We start from the raw sequence: 19,623 nt of genomic DNA on the forward strand, positions 1-19,623 counted from the left end.
CATGGTTTGACCAGAGTGGGTCAGCTCCATAAAGACATGGGTTGAGCAGTTTGGATCTGATCCATAGAGACATGGTTTGACCAGAGTGGGCCAGCTCAATAAAGACATGGGTTGAGCAGTTTGGATCTGATCCATATAGACATGGTTTGACCAGAGTGGGCCAGCTCCATAAAGACATGGGTTGAGCAGTTTGGACCTGATCCATATAGACATGGTTTGACCAGAGTGGGTCAGCTCCATAAAGACATGGGTTGAGCAGTTTGGACCTGATCCATATAGACATGGTTTGACCAGAGTGGATCAGCTCCATAAAGACATGGGTTGAGCAGTTTGGACCTGATCCATATAGACATGGTTTGACCAGAGTGGGCCAGTTCCATAAAGACATGGGTTGAGCAGTTTGGACCTGATCCATATAGACATGGTTTGACCAGAGTGGGTCAGCTCCATAAAGACATGGGTTGAGCAGTTTGGACCTGATCCATAGAGACATGGTTTGACCAGAGTGGGCCAGCTCCATAAAGACATGGGTTGAGCAGTTTGGACCTGATCCATATAGACATGGTTTGACCAGAGTGGGCCAGCTCAATAAAGACATGGGTTGAGCAGTTTGGACCTGATCCATATAGACATGGTTTGACCAGATTGGGTCAGCTCCATAAAGACATGGGTTGAGCAGTTTGGACCTGATCCATATAGACATGGTTTGACCAGAGTGGGCCAGCTCAATAAAGACATGGGTTGAGCAGTTTGGACCTGATCCATATAGACATGGTTTGACCAGAGTGGGCCAGCTCAATAAAGACATGGGTTGAGCAGTTTGGACCTGATCCATATAGACATGGTTTGACCAGAGTGGGCCAGCTCAATAAAGACATGGGTTGAGCAGTTTGGACCTGATGCATATAGACATGGTTTGACCAGAGTGGGTCAGCTCCATAAAGACATGGGTTGAGCAGTTTGGACCTGATCCATATAGACATGGTTTGACCAGATTGGGTCAGCTCCATAAAGACATGGGTTGAGCAGTTTGGACCTGATCCATATAGACATGGTTTGACCAGAGTGGGTCAGCTCCATAAAGACATGGGTTGAGCAGTTTGGACCTGATCCATAGAGACATGGTTTGACCAGAGTGGGCCAGCTCAATAAAGACATGGGTTGAGCAGTTTGGATCTGATCCATATAGACATGGTTTGACCAGAGTGGGCCAGCTCCATAAAGACATGGGTTGAGCAGTTTGGACCTGATCCATATAGACATGGTTTGACCAGAGTGGGCCAGCTCAATAAAGACATGGGTTGAGCAGTTTGGACCTGATCCATATAGACATGGTTTGACCAGAGTGGGTCAGCTCCATAAAGACATGGGTTGAGCAGTTTGGACCTGATCCATATAGACATGGTTTGACCAGATTGGGTCAGCTCCATAAAGACATGGGTTGAGCAGTTTGGACCTGATCCATATAGACATGGTTTGACCAGAGTGGGCCAAACTCCATAAAGACATGGGTTGAGCAGTTTGGACCTGATCCATATAGACATGGTTTGACCAGAGTGGGTCAGCTCCATAAAGACATGGGTTGAGCAGTTTGGACCTGATCCATAGAGACATGGTTTGACCAGAGTGGGCCAGCTCAATAAAGACATGGGTTGAGCAGTTTGGATCTGATCCATATAGACATGGTTTGACCAGAGTGGGCCAGCTCCATAAAGACATGGGTTAAGCAGTTTGGACCTGATCCATATAGACATGGTTTGACCAGAGTGGGTCAGCTCCATAAAGACATGGGTTGAGCAGTTTGGACCTGATCCATATAGACATGGTTTGACCAGAGTGGGCCAAACTCCATAAAGACATGGGTTGAGCAGTTTGGACCTGATCCATATAGACATGGTTTGACCAGAGTGGATCAGCTCCATAAAGACATGGGTTGAGCAGTTTGGACCTGATCCATATAGACATGGTTTGACCAGAGTGGGCCAGTTCCATAAAGACATGGGTTGAGCAGTTTGGACCTGATCCATATAGACATGGTTTGACCAGAGTGGGTCAGCTCCATAAAGACATGGGTTGAGCAGTTTGGATCTGATCCATAGAGACATGGTTTGACCAGAGTGGGCCAGCTCAATAAAGACATGGGTTGAGCAGTTTGGATCTGATCCATATAGACATGGTTTGACCAGAGTGGGCCAGCTCCATAAAGACATGGGTTGAGCAGTTTGGACCTGATCCATATAGACATGGTTTGACCAGAGTGGGTCAGCTCCATAAAGACATGGGTTGAGCAGTTTGGACCTGATCCATATAGACATGGTTTGACCAGAGTGGATCAGCTCCATAAAGACATGGGTTGAGCAGTTTGGACCTGATCCATATAGACATGGTTTGACCAGAGTGGGCCAGTTCCATAAAGACATGGGTTGAGCAGTTTGGACCTGATCCATATAGACATGGTTTGACCAGAGTGGGCCAGCTCCATAAAGACATGGGTTGAGCAGTTTGGACCTGATCCATATAGACATGGTTTGACCAGAGTGGGTCAGCTCCATAAAGACATGGGTTGAGCAGTTTGGACCTGATCCATAGAGACATGGTTTGACCAGAGTGGGCCAGCTCAATAAAGACATGGGTTGAGCAGTTTGGACCTGATCCATATAGACATGGTTTGACCAGAGTGGGCCAGCTCCATAAAGACATGGGTTGAGCAGTTTGGACTTGATCCATAGAGACATGGTTTGACCAGGATGGCCAGCTCCATAAAGACATGGTTGTATCAGTTTGGACCAATTTGGTGTAGAGAAACCCAATATTCCTGCACAGAGCCCTGACCTCAATCCTCCTGAACACCTTTGCTATGAATTATCTAGGTCTTCTCATCCATCATCCGTACCTGACCTCACAAATACTCTTTTGGCTGAATGGTCACAGATTCCTATAGTTTTAATATTTTTTTTGCTAGACTGCACCTTTAAGATACTGGTATTCCGAACGTTACAATTTAGCTGAGCTTAATGTATGTCCCCATGGAGACGGAAACCCAGTTTTGTTGAACTTCAGCATTTTAAACAAATTGCACATTTTGTAAATTCTTCGTCTTTAGCTTATCGTTTAGCTGTGCGCCATATGGACTCCAACGCTGAAATTGTTCTCAATATTTGTGTTTTTTTTTTTTTTTTTCAGATTTTGATTGCAATTTTGAATCGCACTGCAGTATGGAATATTCTTCTGCCCAAAATAACAACACATGGAGAGTCACCAGTGCGGAGGAGTTACAGAGACACGGGACTGAGAACGGCCCCAAAGAAGATTATTCTGAAAACTCATCAACAGGTAGGACATCCTTTCTGATGGGAAGGTGACCATTTATGAGGGCTGTACTGAACGTAATGCAAAACCAACCATCATCATTATTATTTGTTTTTAAATTTAAAGTGGAAGTCCAGTAAAATGCTTACTATACCTAAACCTGCTCCGAGTCCCACCTCTGCTGAGGGCACTTCAGTCCGGGGTGCCCGCTTCAGTGTAGAGGAGGGGCAGCCAAGAACAAGCCTATGGGTGATGCCACTGCCCAGGCTCTAGAGCTTTTGTCGGCGATCTCTTATCTTTACCGATGCTGGCCACTGGAGAGATCATGTGACCACCCTACAGTGCCCTCAGCATACCCTGTGCCTGTGTTAAAATATATATGGAACTGTAGAGCCCCGTACACACGAGAGGACTTATGTCCGACAGACTTCCGACAGAGTTCTGACGGACTTTTCGACTGAGCGGACTTGGCCACACACAATCACACCAAACTCCGACGGATTCGAACGTGATGACGTACGACTGGACTCGAATAAGGAAGTTCATAGCCAGTAGCCAATAGCTGCCCTAGCGTCGGTTTTAGACCGTCGGAATAGCATACACACGAGCGAATTTTTCGGAGGGACCGGGTCCGGCGGAGTCCCGTCGGAAAAATTTGAAGCATGTTCCATTTTCTAAAGTCCGTCAGACTTTTGCGAATCAAAAATCCGTTGCAGCCCACACACGATCGAATAGTCTGACGGAATCATTCCGTCGGACTTTGGATGTTGAAAAGTCCGCTCGTGTGTACGCGGCATTAGCCCTATTACACGCGGTCGGAGAATCTGTCGGAATGAGTCTCATCGTCAGATAATCCGACTGTGTGTGGTATGCATTGGACTGATTCCGTCCGAATCTCCGTCCGATCCAAATTTCCAACATGTTGGAAATATTTCCCGACCAACTGGGCCGGTCGGACCTAATCCGATCATGAGTAGAGCATTTTGATCGGACCAAGTGCCACGCATGCTCAGATCAAATTCCTACATCAAAGCTATTGGCTACTAGCCTGAACGTAGTCCCATCGTAACGAAATTACGTCGTCACGTTCTGAAAGATCGGATTTTTCGCCAACTTGGCCCGACCGTGTGTATGCAACAGTTTCGGACTAAATCCGACGGGCAAAATCCGACGGATTTGGTTGGCGAAATCTCCGACCGTGTGTACAGGGGCTAAGTGGTGGAAAGGGAAGACCATATTGTCCGGTAGGTCTCAAAGTGGACATCAGCCATTTACTTTCCAAGCTGGCCGGCGTGTTTGGCTTCTCAGATTATGAATGAAGGATTTGGATGGGTGATTAGCCACCAGCAAAAAAAAAGTAAAAAAAAAAAAATGTATAATAAAAGTATGTTGCTGTGTTAGAAAGAATCTCTTGATTCTTCGGTTTAGAATCAAAAAATTATCGGCGCCTCAGATTTTTGGCTATTGTGGATTTTGAAGCAAATCAATTTCGGCGTTCCATTGATCGTTCTAATAGTGCGATGTGTGCGTGTGTGTGTGTGTGTGTGTGTGTGTGTGTGTGTGTGTGTGTGTGTGTGTAGTGACGGCATCTTTTGATTTAGATTTACAGCGGGCTGTACGGTAGGAGGTGATTGCCGAATAACGAGGCAATTCGGTTGCTTTGTCAGTTGGCTCGCAAACTGATCATTTTTGCGAATTGGAAGCTTTTTTCAAGTCCTATTTTGGCAGGAGACTGAAAGGAGGTTTAATCACCACCGAAAAAAGCAGTCGCTGTTTGTGAATATGTTTTGTCCATGTTCTGTTGAATTGATTCATTTACCACCCCAGAACCTCGTCCATTCAAAAATATGATTGCTTTCAGGAGCACCTGTGTAGGGATGGGGGGGGGGTGGGGGGGGTGGCGGTTGGCCGGAGGGATCATTGCATTGTGTAAACTTGAAGGTTAAAAGTTAAAACGAAACCCAAGAACGAAAAATATATTGGCGCTTATAGTCCTTAGATGTGGCGACTGTCTTTTGTTTTCTTTCTTTTTTTTTTCAAGCAGCTAAAATCACTTTCAGTAAGTACAAAAAAAAAAAAACACCTCTTGATCCTGCCAGAAATGCAGTGTCTATGTCACGTCCTTTGAAATGCACAGAAGAATATCTTCCTTTATGGCTATCTTCGAAAAAAACTACCAATTGCGCTGGCCGCGCATGTAATGGAGGTAAAGCGATGTAGACATATTTGGAGTCCATATCAGGAGATCAGTGTAGGGCTGCGGTCTCCAAACTGTGGTCTAGGGGCCAGAGGCAGCTCTTTGCTTTCCTTTATCTGGCCCTTGGTGTCCAGCTCCATCCACTGACACCAACAATGAGGCATAATTTCTCCCACTGAAACCATCAAAAGGGCACAATTCTTCCCACTGATACCAACGATGGGGCACAGTTCCTTCCATTGACACAGACAATGGGGCACAATTCCTTCCATTGATACCAACGAATGGCCATTTTCCTCCCATTGACACCAACAATGGGGTACAATTCCTTCCATTGATACCAACGAATGGCCATTTTCCTCCCATTGACACCAACAATGGGGTACAATTCCTTCCCTTAAAACCATTTGTGGGGTACAATCCTTCCATTGATACCAATGATGGGGCACCTTTCCTCCCATTGATACCAACAATGGGGCACTATTCTTTCCATTGATATCAATGATGGGGCACAGTTCCCCCCCATTGGCACTATTCCTTCCACTGATACCAATAACTGTCCATTTTCCTCCCATTGACACCAACAATGGGGTACAATTCCTTCCATTGACACCAACGATGGGGTACAATTCTCCCATTGACACCAACAATGAGGCATAATTTCTCCTACTGAAACCATCATAAGGGCACAATTCTTCCCACTGATACCAACGATGGGGCACAATTCCATCCATTGACACCAACAATGGGGCACAATTCCTTTCATTGATACCAATGATGGGCCATTTTTCTCCCATTGACACTGACAATGGGGTTCAATTCCATTAAAACCATTGATGGGGTACAATCCTTCCATTGACACCAATGATGGGGCAATTTTCCTTCCATTGGCACCAACAATGGGGCACTATTCCCTCCATTGGCACCAACGATGGGGCACAATTCCTTCCATTGACACCAGTGATGGGGCACAATTCCTTCCATTAATACCAATATAACGGGCTATTTTCCTCCCATTGACGCCAACAATGGGGTACAATTCCTTCCATTTATACAATTGATGGGGTGCCTTTCCTTCCATTGACACCAGCGATGGGGTACAATCCTCCCATTGACGCCAACAATGGGGCACTATTCCTTCCACTGACACCAGTGATGGGGCACTATTCCTCCAATGACGCCAAAGATAGGGCATTGTTAACTCTCACTGGATGCAGGTCCAGCCCCCCATCCATTGACACCAACAATGGGGCACAATTCCTTTTATTGATACCAATGATGGACCATTTTCCTCCCATTGACACTGACAATGCGATTCAATCCCATTAAAACCATTGATGGGGTACAATCCTTCCATTGACACCAATGATGGGGCACTTTTTCTTCCATTGACACCAACAATGGGGCACTATTCCCTCCATTGGCACCAACGATGGGGCACAATTCCTTCCATTGACACCAATGATGGGGCACAATTCCTTCCATTAATACCAATATAACTGGCTATTTTCCTCCCATTGACGCCAACAATGGGGTACAATTCCTTCCATTTATACAATTGATGGGGTGGCTTTCCTTCCATTGACACCAGCGACGGGGGAACAATCCTCCCATTGACGCCAACAATGGGGCACTATTCCTTCCACTGTCAGCAACAAAAGGGCACAGTTTCTCCCATTGACACCAATGATGGGGCCCAATTCCCTCCATTGATACCAATGATGGGACACTTTTCCTCCCATTGACACCAACAAAAGGGCAGAATTCCTTCCACTGACACCAACAAAGGGGCAGAATTCCTTCCACTGACACCAGTGATGGGGCACTATTCCCCCAATGGATAACATACTGCATATTCTTCATACAAAGTCTGGAATTATAAACTGTTACACTTGGTGACGTTCAAATGCTACAAAACACACGAGGCGTTTGCCTTGGAGGGCAATTATGATTTAAAAAAAAAAAAAGCAGATTATACTGTAGCACCGGAGACACAAGCAGTAATATATATTTGTAGCCCCCCTAGTCCTATAAAAAGGGCTACTATGTCAAATTTCGTTTTTTGGCTGGGCTGTAGCTAGCTCAGACTGATTGTATATTTTGTTCACCTGATTTTTCCCCTGTGCTTAAGTTGGCTTGCGATTTCTCACTGTCGCCAGTAGATGTCACTGGTCATAGTATGAGATTTCACAAACAAAACTAAGTTATGAATATTTATATTTCCTTCAGCCAATCCAGTAAGAGGTTTATGTCACTGGTGCATGCCGGGGGGAGGATATAAATATTCGGGACATATTATGTGCTCGCTCTCTTCTCCTGGGCTGTGGCCTAGGGAGGTGCTGCTGGATGGAGCTCCATAGCCTGATTTGGGGCCTAACCTGTGCTGAAGTGGTCCTGAAGTTGCATAGTTGCCAATAGTCCCTAGTTGCCTGGGGCACTCATGGAAAACTGACGAATGTTCCGGGTAGACTTTGTCCCAGGGCAGAATCACGAAAAATAAGCAATGTCACAGACAGCAGACAGCCTAGTAGGCTCTGCATTGTAAAACACCGCCGCAGTGCCGGGGTAACACACAGGTTAGTAGTAAAACTTTCCAAAATCCTCCCCTGCTTCCTCCTCTCCAATGAATTCAGCATGCAGGGAGGTCAGATGGCTCTTGACTCTCTGTGATTGGGTGGGACTGGGAGAGGGGGCGTGGCCAGCCTCAAAGAAATGAAGATGAATATGCCAGCCCGCTTTGAGCTCAACTGCAATGCGTGAGGTTGCAGCGCATCCAAGTAGAGTTATGATTCTACCCCGCAAAACTTTCTCTGTTTTTTAAGGGGGGAGGGGGGTGGGCGAGCAACAGTCGCCATTTAGGGACACACACACATCCCTGTCCAAGTCATCTCTATCCCACAAACATGCATCCCTGTCCCAATCATCCCTGTCCAAGTCATCTCTGTCCTATACACACACATCCCTGTCCCAGTCATCCTTGTCTTATACACACATATCCCTGTCCCATGCACACACATCCCTGTCCCAGTCATCCCTGCCCCAGTCATCCCTGCCCCACACACACTTCCCTTTCCTAGTCATCCCTGCCCCAGTCATCCCTGCCCCACACACACTTCCCTTTCCCATACACACACATCTCTGTCCCAGTCATCCCTGTCCCGGCCATCCCTGTCCCGGCCATCCCTGTCCCGGTCATCCCTGTCCCGGCCATCCCTGTCCCAGTCATCCCTGTCCCGGCCATCCCTGTCCCGGTCATCCCTGTCCCGGCCATCCCTGTCCCAGTCATCCCTGCCCCACACACACTTCCCTTTCCCATACACACACATCTCTGTCCCAGTCATCCCTGTCCCGGCCATCCCTGTCCCGGCCATCCCTGTCCCGGTCATCCCTGTCCCGGCCATCCCTGTCCCAGTCATCCCTGTCCCGGCCATCCCTGTCCCGGTCATCCCTGTCCCGGCCATCCCTGTCCCAGTCATCCCTGTCCCGGTCATCCCTGTCCCGGTCATCCCTGTCCCGGTCATCCCTGTCCCGGCCATCCCTGTCCCGGTCATCCCTGTCCCGGCCATCCCTGTCCCATACACACACATCCCTCTTTCTTTCCTTTTTCTTTCCTTTTTTTTCTCTTTGTCTCTCCCTCCATCTCTCCCTCCATCCCTCTCTTCCTTCTCCCTCCACGCCTCTTTAATCTCAAACTCTATTTAACCACACCCCCTTTAGGCCATGCCCAATCTTTAGCGTAGTTTAAACCAGACCCATTCCTCGCCGTGGCACACTGCATTTTTTTTCCCTCCAGCTCGACCACTCCTACAAAGATATGCCCCACCCCCAATTAAATGAATACTCCGCCTACAGACAAAAAGTGACCCTAAAAATGTTTTGAGAATATTGGCAGCTATGAAGTTGTCCTGCCTAGTATGGCGGAAGCTGTGCCAAGGAGCAGACCCAGGGGAGGCCCATTTCTAGAGAGAGCCAGGAATAAGGCTGGTCTCTCAGAAGGGCCTGGTGACTCTCTTTGCGGACGCACTGAAATATGGGAACGTGCTTACAGTGTTGACGGGTCGGCTTAAAGGTTCTGACACTGTAAAGCTGGACATTGATCTGAAGACTCTATAAGGGATCTGCTATGGTATCTGGGACCCCCAACCCTCACCTCCTTCACCGTTCTGCAATAAAACTTTAAAAAGACAAAAGCGACTGGTGCCCAATATCCTTTCTCCCCCTCCCCCATTTTAGCCATGCACTCAGCCCTGGGGTGAAATGCTAGCCCACCCCTGTCCTCTGGTGGAGTTATCCTGCCTTTGGGGTATCAGAGAGGTGCTACAGTATATATTATACCAGGTGACGGTGCCCCTTATGCATATAGCGAAAGGTATAGAAGGCTGAGTGTAGACCCCACTTTCTGTATTGTTGACCGTAGTCACCCGGACAAATAGAGGGGTAATTTTTCTCAGTGGGGACACGTAGGGCTAAACTGACCCATCCATTAGGGGCGCAGGCATGGGGGAAATATTACATTAAAGGGGCACCACCCCTCTAATTCTTGCTACTGGCCCCTAATCTGCATGGGCGCATGGGTTTCAATGGTTTTATTTTTTTTGTTTTTATCGAAGCACGTAATTAGAGCCTGAGTCTCTAATTGGCTTCAAAAAAAGGGTGGGCTCTTTCCCCCAAGCCCACCCACTTGTGTGACATTAGCAAATTAATATTTGCTAATGTCTTCCTGCTTCTCCTTCCGGCCAATCAGCAAGCGTGTCCTGGGAACCAATTGGCCCGAGAGTCTTGGGTTTCCCAGCCAATCGGGTCTCAGGACCCACTTCCTGTTTGGCCGGAAGGAAAAGCAATGGCCCCGCCTTTTCCCTCGGTAAGCTGGAGCAGGAACAGCATCGGCCTCCTAAGGTAAGGCCACTAATCGCTGCCGTTCCATCTCCTGCGGAGGGGGGGGGCCTGATCGTCCCTGTCCGTCTCCCGAGGAGGGGGCAGCTTTGTTTGCCCCCCCTAATATTGAGCACCAGCCACCACTGCAACTGACAGAGGCTCTAACCCCTCCCTACTTTATCCAAGACTAAAAAAAGCTTGCCTTTACAAACACTTTAATGTAATATTTCCCCCATGGCTGAGACAAGTCTTCTCCGGTGTTCAGGAAGTGTTCTCCGACAGAAACGTTCGCTGTATCATTTTGCTCCTCTTTATTGAAGGCAGCTGTTGATGTTGCCACTTCCCGGCAGTTATAGATCATAAAACTTTCCTTGCCGTATTTTCTTTCAGAACTCCGGTGCGCACTGGGGATCCCCCGAAAATGGAGTTAAATTAATATTTGAAGCTTAATTGCGCACTTTTCTGCCTTCGCTGAACCAGGCGCCGCCATGGGTAATGAAGACATATGTTTAAAGGGAAACTGTTCCTCACATATCTGATTTACTAGGAGTGAAGGGAAGCTGAACATCTGCTCCTTATAAAGTGTGATGTTCTGGATGTGAATTCTAAAGCAAACTTTTTTTTATTTTATTTTTTAGAACTGTCCTAACTTGAACTATACATTGATGATTTATATATTTACATAGTAACATAGTTAGTCAGGTTGAAAAAAGACTATTTACTCTCATTTCATGGAGTAATGACACCATGACCACACATGAGGAGCCAACTGTAGAACGGAATTAAGATACTGTTCAATGTATATCAGTACACTGCTACCCCCAGGGTTATGTTAAAGGATAACCCCCCCCTCCCCCCCCCCCCACGTGTCCAGGTAGGTGTACTCTCCGAATGACCCAGTCCACTTCTTTGAGTAAAAGCTGCTGGAGGCATCTGCTCTCAGGGCAGGATCCTCGGACTGCTGGGGGTTTAATCACAAAGTGTTGGGAAGGGGCCCAAAAAAGATAAGTATAGCTTGCATAGCACCATCTGGAGCAAGGCCCAGAGGAGGAAAGAAATCTCTAGCATAGCGCCATCTAGGACAAGGCCTAGAGGGGGGGGGGAAGAACTCTCTAGCATAGTACCATCTGGGGCAAGGCCAAGAGAAGAAAAGAACTTTCTGGCATAGCACCATCAGGGACAAGGCCCAGAGGAGGAAAGAACTCCATAGCATGACACCAACTCTCTAGCATAGCACCGCCTGGGGCAAGGCCCAGGGAGGAAAGAACTCCCTAGCATAGCGTAGCACCATACGGAGAAAGGCCTAGAGCAAGAAAGAACTCTCTAGCATGGCACCACCTGGCATGAACTCTAGGCCTTGCCCCAGACGGTGCTATGCTAGAGAGTTCATGCCAGGTGGTGCCATGCTAGAGAGTTCTTTCTTCCTCTAGGCCTTGCTCCGTATGGTGCTACGCTATGCTAGGGAGTTCTTTCCTCCCTGGGCCTTGCTCCAGATGGTGCTATGCTAGAGAGCTCTTTCTTCCTCTGGGCCTTGCCCCAGACGGTGCTATGCTAGAGAGGAAGAAATACCTTGCTTGCATAGCACCATCTGTGGCAAAGCCCAGAACAGGAAAGGACTCTCTAGCATAGCACCATCTGGGGCAAGGCCTGTAGGAGGAAAGAACTCTCTTGCATAGCACCAACTGGAGCAAGGCCCAGAGGAGGAAAGAACTCCTTTGCATAGCACAATCTGGGGCAAGGACCAGAGGAGGAAAGAACTCTCTGGCATAGCACAATCTGGGGCAAGGACCAGAGGAGGAAAGAACTCTCTGGCATAGCACCATCTGGGGCAATGCCAAGAGGAGGAAAGAACTCCATGGTATGGCATTATCTTTCACAAACTCCTTAGTACCATCTGGGGCAAGGCCCAGAGAAAGAAAGTACTTTCTAGCATAACACCATCTGGGGCAAGCCCTAGCAAAGCAAAGAACTCTCTAGCTAAGCACCATCTGGGGCAAGGCCCAGAGGAGAATAGAACTCTCTAGCTAAGCACCATCTGGGGCAAGGCCCAGAGGAGAATAGAACTCTCTAGCTAAGCACCATCTGGGGCAAGGCCCAGAGGAGGATAGAACTCTCTAGCTAAGCACCATCTGGGGCAAGGCCCAGAGGAGGATAGAACTCTCTATCATAGCACCATCTGGAGCAAGGCCAAGAGGAGGAAAACTCTCTAGCATAATAACATCTGGAGGAAGGATTAGATGAGGAAAGAACTCTCTAGCATAGCACCACCTGTGGCAAGGCCAAGAGGAGGAAAAAACTCTCTAGCATATCAACGTCTGGGGCAAGGTCTAGAAAAGGAGGGCACTTTCTAGCTTAGCACCATCTGGGGCAAGACCCAGAGGAGGAAAAATCTTTCTAGTTAAAAACTCTCTAGCATAGAACCATCTGGAGCATGGCCCAGGGGAGGAAAAAACTCTCTAGCATAGCACTATCCAGAGCAAGGCCCAGAGCATGAAAGAACTCTCTAGCATAGTAACATCTGGGACAAGGCCCAGAGGAGGAAAACACTCTCTAGCATAGCACCAACTGGAGCAAGGCCTAGGGGAGGAAAGAACTCTCTAGCATAGCACCATCTGGGGGAAGGCCTAGAGGAGGAAAGAATTCTCTAACAGCACCATCTAGGACAGAGCCCACAGGAAAAAAGAGCCCTTTGGAGTGTTACCCCAAGTATTTCACACCTTCTCCCAGCATGGAATTTCCCCAAAAAGTTTTTATTATACGTTTTCAAACAAAATACAAAATAAAATTGTACAGATAAAGCATAATAACATCATTCAACAGTGCACATGGCATGTAGCTGAGTAGATAGGTACAAATGCAGTCTGTACTGAGAAGAACGAACCATGTAAAATAAAGGACCTACATAGGTATGCATATTCAACAATATATAAAGAATGGGTAATTTCCCCTGGAATAACGTGGGAGTACACATCAGCTTTATTGCTAGGGAATGAGACCTATTCTATTTTCCTTTGTAATAAAGTGTTGGGTTGAAGGTCTACTGAGACTCACAATTATAACGATGTCTAATCCAGATATAGTTGTTTCGGGAGTCTTGGTCAACTACCAGTGTTAACAGATCCCTTCCTCTTTCTACTCAGTTGCTATATTGCCTTATAGCTCCCGGAGGGAAAGGAGAACAACAGAGACATATCAAGGGAGGAGGAAGGGATAAAGCAAAAAAAAAAAAAAGAAAAAGGGGGGTGTAGAATTAAATATTTGAGGAAAGTTGCATGGAGATAAGCTACTAGGCAGAGAGGGGGTCAAGAATTCCACCAGCTACCCTCTCCATCTACATGTAGCACAGAATTAAATTAAACCAGAGGTACCAGGTATACTAGATATGTGCCTGCAGACCAAGCGTCAGTCACGTTGACGGCACCTCAACGCCAGAAGTCAGTCGTTACTAGACATGTGCTTTCGTTTTCGTCCGAATGCATTTTCATCCGAATTTCGGGTATTTTCATTATCGTTTTAACAAACAAACAAACAAACGAATGTGCAGAATCCGACATAAACAAATGCTTTATTTTCATTTTGGTTGCAACAACAGTTGGATATAGATAGGAGATTCGACATGACGCTGACAATAGCGATCTGTGTCCATCGAACCTGTAGTTGAATGTGCCTAACCTTAGCTCTATTAGTCCAAGATTATTCGACATAGAGAGAAAAGATTCGACATAGAGAGGAAAGATTCGACATAGAGAGGAAAGATTCAACATAGAGAGAAAATATTCGACATAGAGAGAAAAGATTTGACATACAGAGAAAAGATTCGACATAGAGAGAAAAGATTCAACATAGAGAGAAAAGATTCGACACAGAGAGAAACATAGAGAGAAAAGATTCGACATAGAGAGAAAAGAATCGACATTATAGAGACAATAGCAAAAAAAGTAGAATGTGCCTAACCTAACTCTATTAGTCCAAGATTATTCGACATAGAGAGAAAAGTTTCGACATAGAGAGAAAAGATTCAACATAGAGAGAAAAGATTCAACATAGAGAGAAAAGATTCGACATAGAGAGAAAAGATTCAACATAGAGAGAAAAGATTCGACATGCCTAACCTAACTCTACTAGTCCAAGATTATTCAACATAGAGAGAACATGAAGATTCGACGAAGCAGTCGCCGCGAGCGAACATTTATGGTCAAATGCTCCGCCCATAGGCTATAGAAGAATTCGAATGTTGGTTGACTAGTAATAATAATTAATAAATATAAATATTACTAGTGTCATCCAACATTAGAATTCTACTATAGCTTGTAGGCGGAACATTCGACCGGAAATGTACGATTGCTCCGTCATACAGTTTAGCTGCTCCGTCGAATCTTCTTAGAACATTCGACAGACACCATAAGCCTTCAAAGACAGATCCGACCTTAATTATTTCAGATTTTTTGGACGAATGTATTTTTTAACGAAACAAAATAAATCAAAACTAATTTCGGGAGTAACTAAATAAATACATTTTTCGGAGGAAAATGAAATTCCGAAACGAAATATTTCAGTGCGCACGTGTCTAGTCGTTACTCTGTATCAGTGCCTGATATTGTGATTTCTGAAAGGGGAGTCATGGCTCCCAGATAAGCTAGATATTCTATCTTGAGAAGTATGAATCAGCTCCTCCATTGTCTCTATACGGTTAATACAATGTACCCAGTTTTTGTTGAGGGGGGGGGCAGTAATTTGGACCTCCAATGTACCGGAATGCACATTCTGGCAGCGTTAATCATATGCATGCCTGCCAACTTAAAGTATTTATTTTGGGGGATCTTAGATAGATGAAGGAGATATTGCGCTGGCGTAAATTCCAAGGGCAATGAAGAGATGGTAGTTGTCACCTCATGTACTTTCCTCCAGTATGGCTGGATCAATGTGCCTGTCCACCACACATGGCGGAAGGTGCCTGTTTCCTTTTCACACCTCCAACATTGATCTGATACTGTCGGAAACATCCTATGAAGCAGTTCCAGGGTTTTGTACTATCACGTTTTAAGTTCATATCCATTCCCCTGTGCGTTTACTTGGGAGACCCCTTGTGAATGAGTAGGTGAATGCAATCCCCAGTTCGCGCTTTTCAGTTCCTTTCTGAACGGCCGTTCGTCAAACCAGCCATATTGCAGAATCGGAGGAGAGAACGTGTTATTTGTTATTGGCCTTGGAGTTATTGCTTTGACCCAAGTCCAATCCGGGAACAGGATTTATTAATGGTGATCAATTATGTCATATGCCTTTGCTGCGGGAGTTCCAGGAGAATAATCCGGATGATTTTCGGAATTATCTCCTTGTGACGGACCCCTGTTTTCACCAACTGTTGGCATTGGTGACCCCCTATATTAAGAAGCAGGACACATGCATGAGGCTTTTATTTTATTTTTTGGTTGAATAATAATGATTTGATTTGTTATATTTTCTATATTTTTGGATACATAGAATGCACTTTTTGGTTAAGTTCTATTGGCAGATAGCATGTCTAATTTTATTTGTTTTCATTTTGTAATGCACAATAAAAAAAAATTGTATAGAATAATACTTGGCTGTGTGTTTTACTTCAAATGACAGTTTGGGAGTAGGCAGTTACTGTACATTTAAAAAAATACAATGTAACATTAACAAGAGACACCAACATAGTTGTAGCTTTGATCTTAAAAACTAAAGGGTAATGGTGTTGTGGTAACTTGCACCAAAAAAAAAAAATAATAATAATATTATTCTTGATATCACTGGAAAAAAAAAAAGCCTTTGAAAATTAGTTTGCAATAACTCCATCAGTGTCACATAGTAATGCACATCGATACACAGTAATGAACATCGATACACAGTAATGCACATCGATACACAGTAATGAATATCGATACACAGTAATGCACATCGATACACAGTAATGAATATCGATACACAGTAATGCACATCAATACACAGTAATGAACATCGATACACAGTAATGCACATCGATACACAGTAATGAATATCGATACACAGTAATGCACATCGATACACAGTAATGAATATCGATACACAGTAATGCACATCGATACACAGTAATGCACATCGATACACAGTAATGAATATCGATACACAGTAATGCACATCGATACACAGTAATGCACATCGATACACAGTAATGAATATCGATACACAGTAATGCACATCGATACACAGTAATGAACGTAGATACACAGTAATGAAGTAAGCTGTAGGTGATTCGGCTATTTTATGCTACTTGAACGTATTGCTCCAGGAAAGGGGCGCCCTCTAGTGGAATTGCACGTCAAGGAAAACAGGTGGTTGAATAAACAAGAACACTCGAAGGCACAACCGTTCAGTCGTTCGCTCTTAAGTCTTATCAATTCCCCAACGGTGTTCAATGAGAAGATCATGTGAAGTTATTTATATGTAAATTAGCTGAGAGCGCGGGGAATGAGACATCTGCCCAGGCAGGTCTTCCACCGACGCGTGGCAGGTTCTCACTTCCCCAAACAGCGCTTTTATTTATTTTTTTAGTTATTATTAACGGACGTGTGTCATTATTTACATATAATTATACGCGGCGGTGTTTCTAAACAAATCTGCATGATAACAGTAGAAAAAAAAAAGAGTGTTTTTTACAGAACTGTGCGTTTTCAATTACCAGACCGCCAGCCGCTGTACTTCAGCTTTAAGCGAGCGCAGATGGCGTGCCGTTCCTCTTTTTTTTTTTTTGCATTTTATTATTATGTTTTTTTCTTGGAAATACACATTGTGATGTAATGAAACCATTTTTCATGGCGTGTTTTGTAGGTGGCCAAGTCCGCAGTTTATGAGAATTCATCACCGTGGACTTGCTGTGGTAAATAACAAAATAACAAAGAGCGTTGCGTCCTGTACAGTACAGTGTGACTGTGGGGGGGGCGTGATTTGTCAGTGTCATTGTCAGTCTGCGTTGCCTCATAACGCCCAATCATATGTGAGTTTAAATCGGATTGCTTTTTAATAGAGATGAAAAGATGATATAAAATTAGAAGTCCAGTAATAATAGTAAAAACTGAAAAGCAGTTTTTGCAGCAATACTCGTCCTCAATCTGGAGCCGTCCCCTGTTGTAAATTCCAATGCCGCCACAAGGTGTCCTCGGTCTTTGGGGTTCGATGATGGTCAGTCTTATTCAAGCCACTTCCTCGAAGCCGGGGGGGTCCCAAAATCATTCGATACTGGGAGGGCGAGGGGGAGGGGGGAGCACATTGTGTATTTTACAGACATTCTCAGACTAAAAAAAAAAAAACAGCTCATATTAAAATCCCCCCCCCCACATCAGAATCCCCTATTAGATCAGATCTCCATCAGAGTCTCCATCTGAGTCCTCTCCCTCTTACATCATGATGCCCATCAGAGCCCCCTGCTACATCAGGTCCCCATCAGAGTCCTCCCTTACACAAGAGTCCCCCTCAGACTTCCCCCTTACATCACAGTTACCCCATTACATGAGAATCCTCATCAGAGCCCCCTTATGTAAGAGTTCCTATGAAAATCCCCCCCCCCACATCAGAGTCCCCTATTACATCATGGCCCATATAAGAGCCCCCCCCCCCATATCAGGGTTTCCATCAGAGCCCCACCTTACATCAGAATCCCCATCAGAGTCCTCCCTTACATCAGAGTCCCCTATTACATCATGGCCCACATCAGAGCCCCCTTATGTAAGAGTTCCTATGAAAATCCACCCCCCCCACATCAGAGTCCCCTATTACATCATGGCCCACATCAGAGCCCCCCCCCATATCAGGGTTTCCATCAGGGCCCCACCTTACATCAGGATCCCCATCAGAGTCCTCCCTTACATCAGAGTCCCCTATTACATCATGGCCCACATCAGAGCCCCCTTATGTAAGAGTTCCTATGAAAATCCACCCCCCCCACATCAGAGTCCCTTATTACATCATGGCCCACATCAGAGTCCCCCCCCCCCCGATATCAGGGTTTCCATCAGGGCTCACCTAATTTCAGGATCCCCGTCAGAGTCCTCCCTTACATCAGAGTTCCCTATTACATCATGGCCCACATCAGAGCCCCCTTATGTAAGAGTTCCTATGAAAATCCACCCCCCCCACATCAGAGTCCCTTATTACATCATGGCCCACATCAGAGCCCCCCCCCCCGATATCAAGGTTTCCATCAGGGCCCCACCTTACATCAGGATCCCCATCAGAGTCCTCCCTTACATCAGAGTCCCCTATTACATCATGGCCCACATCAGAGCCCCCTTATGTAAGAGTTCCTATGAAAATCCACCCCCCCCCCCACATCAGAGTCCCTTATTACATCATGGCCCACATCAGAGCCCCCCCCCCCCCCGATATCAGGGTTTCCATCAGGGCTCACCTAATTTCAGGATCCCCGTCAGAGTCCTCCCTTACATCAGAGTTCCCCATATATAATGTAGTGGTGGTAAACAGGATTCTAATGGGGGCACTGATGTGGGGGGGGGGGGACCTTAGATGTATAGAGGACGCTGAGGGGGACCTTAATGTAAGGACTCTGACGTAAGGAGGACTGTGATGGAGACTCTGAGGTAAGGAGGACTCAGATAAGGACACTGATGCAATAGTGGACTCTGATGGAGACCCTAGATATGAAAAGGGACTTTGATGGAGACTAGACATGTGCACTGCCGAAAAATGTGTTCGTTCTTGTTTCATTTGTTGTTGTTTTTTTTTGGGGGGGGGGGGGTTTGGGATCATTAATTTTTTCAAATTTCTGAATTATCGAATTGATGAACTTCCGAATTTTTGAATATTTGAATTTACGAATACAGTAATATCTCGGCTTGCGAGTAACTCAAAGTGTTTCGCAGTACGAGCTATTATTTTTTTTAAAATCCTGACTCGGTTTGCGAGCGTTGTCTCGCAAGACAAGCAGGATTCAAGCTTCTGGTGTGTGCAGTACCACACATGTGACCAGAGGTGGTGGGGGGGGGGGGGGGGGCCGCTGGTGACACTCTGAGCCACTCAGAGACACTCAGAAACATTCCATTCCTGAGTGTCTCTGACGGCATCCGAGTGATTCCGAGTGTCTCCAGCACCAGCGCCACCTCTGGCCACATGCATTACTGCATATGATAGCAGTCACTGTGGTAACTAATTATCTGAGTTTCCATTGACTTCTATGGGGAAACTCGCTTTGATATACGATAGATACGCTTTGGATTACAAGCATTCTC

General features: G+C 45.8%; 1 protein-coding gene across 1 annotated transcript in view; it reads left to right on the forward strand.

The window, feature by feature from the left end:
- LOC143986915 (ALK tyrosine kinase receptor-like) overlaps positions 1 to 19,623 on the forward strand; it is a 619,389-nt gene that overhangs the window by 408,839 nt on the left and 190,927 nt on the right. The window contains exon 3 of the mRNA XM_077485324.1: positions 3,184 to 3,333. Coding sequence (XP_077341450.1) covers positions 3,184 to 3,333 — 150 coding nt within the window. The remainder of the gene's footprint in view (positions 1 to 3,183; positions 3,334 to 19,623) is intronic.

The sequence above is a fragment of the Lithobates pipiens genome, unplaced genomic scaffold (genome assembly GCF_037356315.1).
Source record: "Lithobates pipiens isolate NorthernLeopardFrog02 unplaced genomic scaffold, aLitPip1_a1.2 Scaffold_18, whole genome shotgun sequence".
Lineage (NCBI taxonomy): Eukaryota > Metazoa > Chordata > Amphibia > Anura > Ranidae > Lithobates > Lithobates pipiens.